At 37.9% G+C, this 7,524-nt stretch overlaps 1 protein-coding gene across 4 annotated transcripts; it reads left to right on the top strand.

The window, feature by feature from the left end:
• The first annotated feature begins 3,095 nt into the window (after positions 1-3,095).
• On the top strand, positions 3,096-7,166 carry LOC133875198 (serine/threonine-protein kinase AFC2). Of its 4 annotated transcripts, XM_062313234.1 has the most exons (11): positions 3,096-3,324; positions 4,298-4,493; positions 4,798-4,978; positions 5,086-5,134; positions 5,230-5,344; positions 5,638-5,738; positions 5,947-6,103; positions 6,179-6,243; positions 6,331-6,428; positions 6,519-6,621; positions 6,712-7,166. In XM_062313234.1, the coding sequence occupies exons 1-11, from the start codon at positions 3,223-3,225 to the stop codon at positions 6,856-6,858; spliced, it is 1,314 nt and encodes a 437-aa protein (XP_062169218.1). In that variant the 5' UTR covers positions 3,096-3,222; the 3' UTR covers positions 6,859-7,166. The 4 variants fall into 4 exon arrangements, with proteins under 4 accessions (XP_062169218.1, XP_062169219.1, XP_062169220.1 ...); XM_062313235.1 differs by lacking the exon at positions 4,298-4,493 and having other exon boundaries at positions 3,097-3,324; XM_062313236.1 differs by lacking the exons at positions 3,096-3,324; positions 4,298-4,493; positions 5,086-5,134; positions 5,230-5,344 and having other exon boundaries at positions 4,820-4,978.
• The last annotated feature ends 358 nt before the right edge of the window (positions 7,167-7,524 follow it).

The raw sequence follows: 7,524 nt of genomic DNA, 5'->3' as shown, positions 1-7,524 counted from the left end.
CCGTGTTTGTCGTGTGGTCCCAACCGAAGCCTGTACCCACCTTGCTGCTTAGGAGCATAGTGAAATCTTTGTGAATTTGTTTTAAGCTTCCTATTTTATTAGTCACTTGGCGGGTGCTATAATGGCAACTGCCAATACAATTGTTGAGGTCATCGGTGATTTTATTCACGTGGTTACCGAATGAAGGCCTAACTCCTTTTTGGGCAAACCCTAGCAGAATAAAGATCAAGTGTTCCTTATTTTCCCGAGACCATACAGCGGGAGGGGGCTTGAGCTGACCCAAACCCTTAACCTGGTGCTTCCTTGGAGATTTTCGGGGGGTACCGATATTGTTCATCTATACGAGTGGAAATAACACATTTTTGTATATGTGAAAATCATAAGCTTAAATAATATGCTAGGAACTTGCACATCTGAAAATATGATAGCACTAAATTTACATACCAAAACAGAGTTATTTAATTTACATACCAAAACAGAGCTATAAATTTTCAAACCATTTTTTGCAAATCTTAAGTTATTTAATTTCCCCTTATCCTTCAGTTTTATAGCTTAGCTTACAACCATTGTGTTGTTACTTGACTGAAGGATTCACTAGTATAAAAGGGTTAAAACATTCATTTCGCTGGAGGGGCCACAAGATATGTATGTTTCTACTTGAGGGTCCTTATTTTTCTGTGTGGCTCTGTCTGCATGTTTTTAGACAAAAGCATCTTTAGGCTAGAGAAACATCAATAAGACCAGAAAATCTTTTAAGGTTTCATTTGGCATTTGGAAAAAGAGGTTCCCTTATAAAGTATTCCTAACCCCTAGTACTTTGTGCTTGTGATGAAGTATGATTACATTGAATTTCAAATTGATGTGTAGTGGCTTCTTTTCTATTTCTAGGATGTAAGAGAGGTCAGAGGTAAGACCCTTATCACTGTGTAATATGCGATACAAAATATCTTACATATTAGTAAATTGTATCAAGTATACAAAACATAGGTCTACTGTTTTGTTCTTTTCCTGATGTAACTTCTATTGGAACATATGGTACGGTTGGTACCCATAATAATCTCTTATGTTTACATTATTTGATGCCTAGACAGGTCTCTCTCTCTTTCTCTCTCTCATCCTTATGTATAGTTGTTTTCCCAGATTCATGAGGCAGATGTATTCAAGGAAACAAAACAATTCACATACAAAGATGGCTCCCAGTTTGTCTTCATGGACCTGGTATTGTTCAGTATCCTAATCCTCTGGTATGTTTTTACCATAGTTTTTTTTCTTTTTAAAAGAGAGAAAGAGCAAGAAAATGCTATAAATATTTCTTTTTTCTTTTAGAACTCGTTTTAAGTATTTGTTCTTACTCATCTATTACAAAAAAAATAGAATAGTGAAGAGAAACTTGTCCTATGTACATATTTGTAGCCCAGTTTCAATTTATTGCAAAATAAAAACTTGGCGCAACAAGATGTTTAAGACATGGAAACACCTGAACGTATAATTCCTCTATCTTAACTGCAAAATCCATTCTCTATGACAAGCACCCATCATATCCATGTTCTAAACTTCAACATCCTACTGCCATTCCAAGACTTAAAAAAATTAGAGGCTCTTGACCATCAACAATCACCTCCCATTGATTAAGGTTTCTAAAATGTAAAATCCTAAAGCTTTGAACCATTTGTTACTATTTCGCATGATAGTTTTAGTGTTTTTGTTTTACATACCAAAACAGAGTACTCCCCTGTGTTAAGATTTTCTCTCTATTTAGAACATATGTTTCTGTAATATATGTCCTCCATTTTTTTCAAATTTTGAGTTCTTATAATCAAAATCAAAGCACAGCCAACACTTTAATAGGGAAACTAACCTTGCTATGTTTGTTATAATCTCAGTCTACAAATCTCATCAAAACACTATCGATACACATATACAGATGGTAGCATAAATGTAGGAAAACAAACATTACATAATAGGGAAACTAACCTTGCTATGGGATCTAGTGACTGGACCTGTGAATATGAGTCTTGTCGAAAGACGTTTCCCCTTCGTCCTGTTGATGGCCCTCCTCGGATGACAGCTTCTTAGTGCAGCCTCCCTCTTACTGTCGTTTGTTGATTTCGTTTGCTTGCCCATGCTGCAAATGAGGGCAAGGAACTTTAGTTTTGTAGAACTCTTGCTGGTACGGAGGTCAGAGAAGGATGAAGCGATCGTTGACACCTCTCGTTCAGAGGGCCCAGAAACCAAATTCTTGGGAGGTGATGGAGAGATCCTATAAATAGATTTCCGTCGACCTAAGTGTAGAGGGGAATTAAGTTGGTGGTTGGGTTAATAATGGAGAGAGGTGAGGAAGGATAGGGGAAAAATCGATTCCGTACCGCTCGCAAATCTCTGCCTGTTGTCTGAATTACAGAGCATGGCGCTGAGATGGCGTTTGGCTCGAAAATGGGAATCTCACAGGCTTTTTCTTTATTTGCATGTGACTGAGGGGATATTGAGAGAGGTATTCATCAATTTTCAGAAGCGAGGGAGAGGAGCTGGAGATGGGAAGGGGACTGAGCGTGTTTCGGCGTGATGGTGGTGTCGGTGGGTTGATGGAGTGAGGAGAGAAGAATGAAAGGAAAGTCGTGAGAAGAGGGGATGAGGCGCACATTAGCTGGGCGGGAGGAACTGACCTGGGCGAGAGGACCAAGCATTCAACAGCATGAAAATTCAAACAAAAAGACTGACTGTGGCAGTTTGGTTCAGAAATGTCACGCATGTCTACTGTTTTTGATGGGCAAAAAGGCAATGAGTTTAAATGGGATTTGGTTACCAAACGGGTCCAACATTAGTAATCATCAATCCTCTTGTCCACAGTCCAGACACCCCGGGCCCAACCCAAAAGGATCAAGAAACACGCGCTCTTTCAAATATGCCCACTTGGGCCTATAGAAATTGATGGCGTTTGCTTTTTTGCGGCTTCTCTAGATTCCACGAGCGTACTTTGTCAAGGTTTCACGCTTGTGCTTCGCTGTGACCAGTAAAATCCACGGCTAGCTAGCTAACACGTGGACGGCCAGATTTCGCCTCAACCGACTCGAGCGAGGATAAAATTAGGGTTAGGGTTAGCTTTTTTCTCACGATTCACAATCTTCCTCTGTGAAAGAGACCTATTTCTGCACGCTTCCGTTTGTTTCTCGTCAAACCCCTCAACTTTCTCTGGAAAATCTCATCGTCTTGTACTTTCCGATCATGGAGATGGAGCGCATGACCGAGTTTCCTCACACGCACATGGATCGGCGACCCGCGAAGAGGGCGCGTATGGGCTGGGACGTTCTTCCTCAGGTCCCAAAGGTATAATCTTTACCCTCCCACCCTATAGATCTCTCAGATCCATTTTGTTTCCTTGATGGCCGTAGCTTTTTTTGTAGATCTGGTTTGATTTCTCTGTATTAGCTGTATTTCGTTACAAATTTTCCTTTTCTTTGGCCAGATCTGTTATTCGGTATATCTGTTTTGATTTCTCTGTATTAGCTGTGTTTTGTTACAAATTTTCCTTTTCTTTTCTTTGGCCAGATCTGTTCTTCGGTATATCTGTTTTGATTTCTCTGTATTAGCTGTGTTTTGTTACAAATTTTCCTTTTCTTTGGCCAGATCTGTTCTTCGGTATATTAGATTCTTTGGTTTTTCTTTTTTTTTTTTTTTTTTTTTTTTTTTTTTTTTCTAGATTTTAAGATCATAGTTTGTCTATAAATTCGGTTTATTCGCATGAAAATTGATTACCTCAACCTAAAGATCTGGATCTGATAACACTATAGATAACTGCATACACATACGTATACTTGTTTCGCTGAGGATACTCTCAATTCGATGGAAAAATTTATACTCTCAATTAGATGGAAAAACATTTTACCGTAAATTAGGTTTATTTGTCAAGACAGATGTTTGATTGGACCTAAATTTGTATGTTCTGTTCGTTTTTTTTTTCAAAGATATGTTGGATTTTATTTAAGAAACTAGCACCGTAATTATTATCAGAGAATTACGGTAAAATGTTTTTAGATATTTTTTAGAAAAAGTTTTTAGATATTTTTCTACTTTAAGTTCTTTTGCTTGAAATGCGTATTTCCTCTGTTTATCGTGTAAAATGTTAATTTTTTTTAATACGATTTGGTGGGTCTTTGTCTCATTAATATGTTTTGGTTTCATTATTATTTTTGGGACTTGTACAATCAACAAAGTGGTAGAGGAAAGGGTATTAGGTATTGGGAGGGCAGGAAATTTATTTATTCTCTTGAGTGGTACATGAATGCATGGCTGTGTGTAGGCTCAGGTAGGAATGTTTTGTGGACAAGAGGTTGGGAATCTGACAAGCTTTGCACCTTCAAGAGCATCCTCAGACCTTACCACTAGTTCCTCTCTGTTTGAAAGGGGAGTGGCTCGAAATGGTTCTCCTCCCAGACGAGATGATGACAAAGATGGGCATTACATGTTTGAGCTGGGAGAAAATTTAACTTCTCGCTGTAATTTCACTTTACCATCATTGAAAACTTTTGTTCATTGTCTGTTTGATTTAAGCCATTAAATGTGCTGAATTTTGTTTTGATTATGTTTTGCGCTACTAATTTTATTTAAGAGAATAGGATGCACAGTTTAGAAAGTAAATGTTCGGTTTTTCAAATCTTAATTCTCTAGATTTAACCTACTATGCAGGGAAATAGGTATTCAATGGTTGTGGGTTTTTTATTTTTTATTTTTATTTTTTATATTCTAGAAACACGATAGTCTTTCTTGTTTCTGATTATTTGTGGTTATTCATTTTGGCAGATAAGATCCACAGCAAAATGGGTGAAGGTACCTTTGGTCAGGTTTTGGAGTGCTGGGATAGAGAGAAGAAGGAAATGGTTGCCATCAAAATTGTCCGTGGAATCAAGAAGTATCGCGACGCTGCTATGATAGAAATTGAAATGCTACAACAGCTTGGTAAACATGATAAAGGTGGCAGCCGGTGAGTGTTCTGTTTCTTGTTGAACCACTTTTACTGTCCTTAATGGTTACTGTTAAGAAGCATTTATGAGCTCTTTGGCAATTGTTAAATGGGTTTATTCCTTGCAGTTGTGTGCAAATACGGAACTGGTTTGACTATCGTAACCATATCTGTATTGTAAGTATATGATTGATTTTGTAATGGATTAATTACCCAATTAACAAATAATTTTGGGGTTAAGACTTGTGGGTGTATTTAAATGGTTTCAACAGGTGTTTGAGAAGCTTGGACCAAGCTTATACGATTTTCTACGGAAAAACAATTATCGCCCATTTCCCATTGATCTTGTCCGTGAGATTGGCCGACAACTATTGGAATGTGTAGCATGTGTGTAGTAATTTCCTAAGCTAGTTATTTTTCAATCTTTCCTTTGTTTTTCTGCCTTGCTATTACTGTTTGATCTGCTGGTTGCATTTGAGTGTTAGATATAGAATAATTTTCTTAATACACTTTAGTGATAATGTCAGATCATATAATGGTTCTGTCATTTATCAATATATGTTAAGTGTGGCAATGAAATGTTTGGAAATGATGTTTTATTGCATTGAATTGCCTAGTCGGGCGTCTTATTTTGTTCTTGTGGCTTTGTTTTCTGATGATGATGTTAATCATGTTTGCAGTTATGCATGATTTGCGTCTGATACATACTGACTTGAAGCCAGAGAACATACTTCTAGTTTCTTCAGATTATGTTAAAGTTCCGGATTACAAGGATTATAAGGTATTCTTGTGGGTGTATTGGCTCTCTTTCTGACTTGAAAGATTCACTTTTAGATGGTAGCAGCTGCTTTACTGGGCTATGACATTGGGGGTTGCTCTATTGAAGTCTGGATCTTTTTTTTTTTCTACTTCTGATGCTTCTACTGTATGTTTCTTTCTAACGAATTGGTCTTGAGAGCTGAATCCTTTTAATATTCTGCTATATGCAGAGTTCTTCTCGATCACCAAAGGATGGCTCCTACTTCAAAAGGGTGCCTAAGTCGAGTGCTGTTAAGGTGATTGATTTTGGTAGTACAACTTATGAGCGTCAAGATCAGAATTATATTGTGTCTACGCGACATTATCGTGCACCTGAGGTTATTCTTGGTAAGTTTTTTGTATTTTTGTGTTGATAATGCCATGTCTCAGCAGATGAGCTAAATTCTTTAAATCAATTTTTAGGACTTGGATGGAGTTACCCTTGTGATGTATGGAGTGTTGGTTGCATCATAGTGGAGTTATGCACAGTATGTTTGCCAATCTTTACTGGTAGTGATGATACATCTGTGAATGATTGAATAATATTTATGCTTACATATGAAAACATTGTACAGGGTGAGGCGTTGTTTCAAACGCATGAGAATTTGGAGCACCTTGCAATGATGGAAAGGGTGCTTGGTCCATTGCCACTGCACATGTTGAAGAGAGTAGAGTAAGTTGTAGTGTGATGAGAGCCTCCATTGTGATTATAGTTTGCAGAATCTAGTTACTGACTAATGGTATTTCTTCCTGTTCTTTTCAGTCGACACGCAGAGAAGTATGTTAGAAAGGGTAGATTGGATTGGCCAGATGGTGCAACCTCAAGAGATAGTATTAAAGCTGCGTTGAAGCTTCCCCGTCTTCAGGTTTGTACTATCAAGTACTCCTAAAGTGATTTACTCTTGTTAACTGACAGCGCCATTGTCTTGTTTACTAACTGTGTTAAATTCTTGCAGAACTTGATAATGCAGCATGTTGATCATTCTGCTGGGGATCTCATACATCTATTGCAGGGATTGCTTAGATATGATCCTACAGATAGGCTAACGGCTCGTGAAGCCCTTAGGCATCCCTTCTTTTGTAGGGACCATCAGAGGAGATGAGCGATCGAGGCATGCTACCTGGGTTTACATGGGGGTTGGTGTTGCTATTAGAAGGGGCAGCTGGCCTTCTTCCGACGACTAACAAAGATTGTGAATATCATATTTGGTAGAATGTGCCATTGTCGAAGCATATATTGCCTCCCTCTGGGGCACATACCACTCTCTCATTCTCGAGCTGTTGGTGGCCTTTTAAAAATGCTGAAAATTGAAATGTATGTAGGCTTGAGTCAGCTCACAAGATTCTCAAGTGTACACTCTCTCTCTCGTAAGGTTGAATGAAGAATTGAATGGTTATTCTTTGTAATACACATCCATCTTGTTAATGCTTTTCTTGTTCTTGACCCGTCAGGAATTAGGAAAGCAAAAATGAGAGAAATGAATATGGAGTAATTCTGAAGTCCTTGTGGCGGAGTTTTTAAAATATAAAAATTAGTTGATCAAAATTTAATAATAATTTAAAATTACAAGTCTAAGGCGATATTAAAATATACATTATTCTAAGATTACTAATAGGAAATGGGTTAAGGGTTAGAAATTACAGAAATTACCGAGAGTTGAGTTTTTGGGAGGAAAATAAAGCTACTAAGGGAAAGGGCAGAGAACGAGGAGGAAGATGGAATCGTCTCCTTCCTCCCTTTTGAGAGAACACCGGGGTTGCTTAGAGAC

Source organism: Alnus glutinosa, chromosome 8, assembly GCF_958979055.1.
Source record: "Alnus glutinosa chromosome 8, dhAlnGlut1.1, whole genome shotgun sequence".
In the NCBI taxonomy this organism is placed as follows: domain Eukaryota; kingdom Viridiplantae; phylum Streptophyta; class Magnoliopsida; order Fagales; family Betulaceae; genus Alnus; species Alnus glutinosa.
Note: the sequence above shows the minus strand (reverse complement) of the source record. Positions and strands in the feature narration are given on the sequence as shown.

Coding starts and splice junctions, on each gene's coding strand:
- LOC133875198 (XM_062313234.1), top strand. CDS start 3,223: ATGGAGATGGAGCGCATGACCGAGTTTCCTCACACGCACATGGATCGG. Junction 4,494..4,797: donor AGAAAATTTAACTTCTCGCT/GTAATTTCACTT, acceptor TCATTTTGGCAG/ATAAGATCCACAGCAAAATG. Junction 5,739..5,946: donor CGGATTACAAGGATTATAAG/GTATTCTTGTGG, acceptor TGCTATATGCAG/AGTTCTTCTCGATCACCAAA.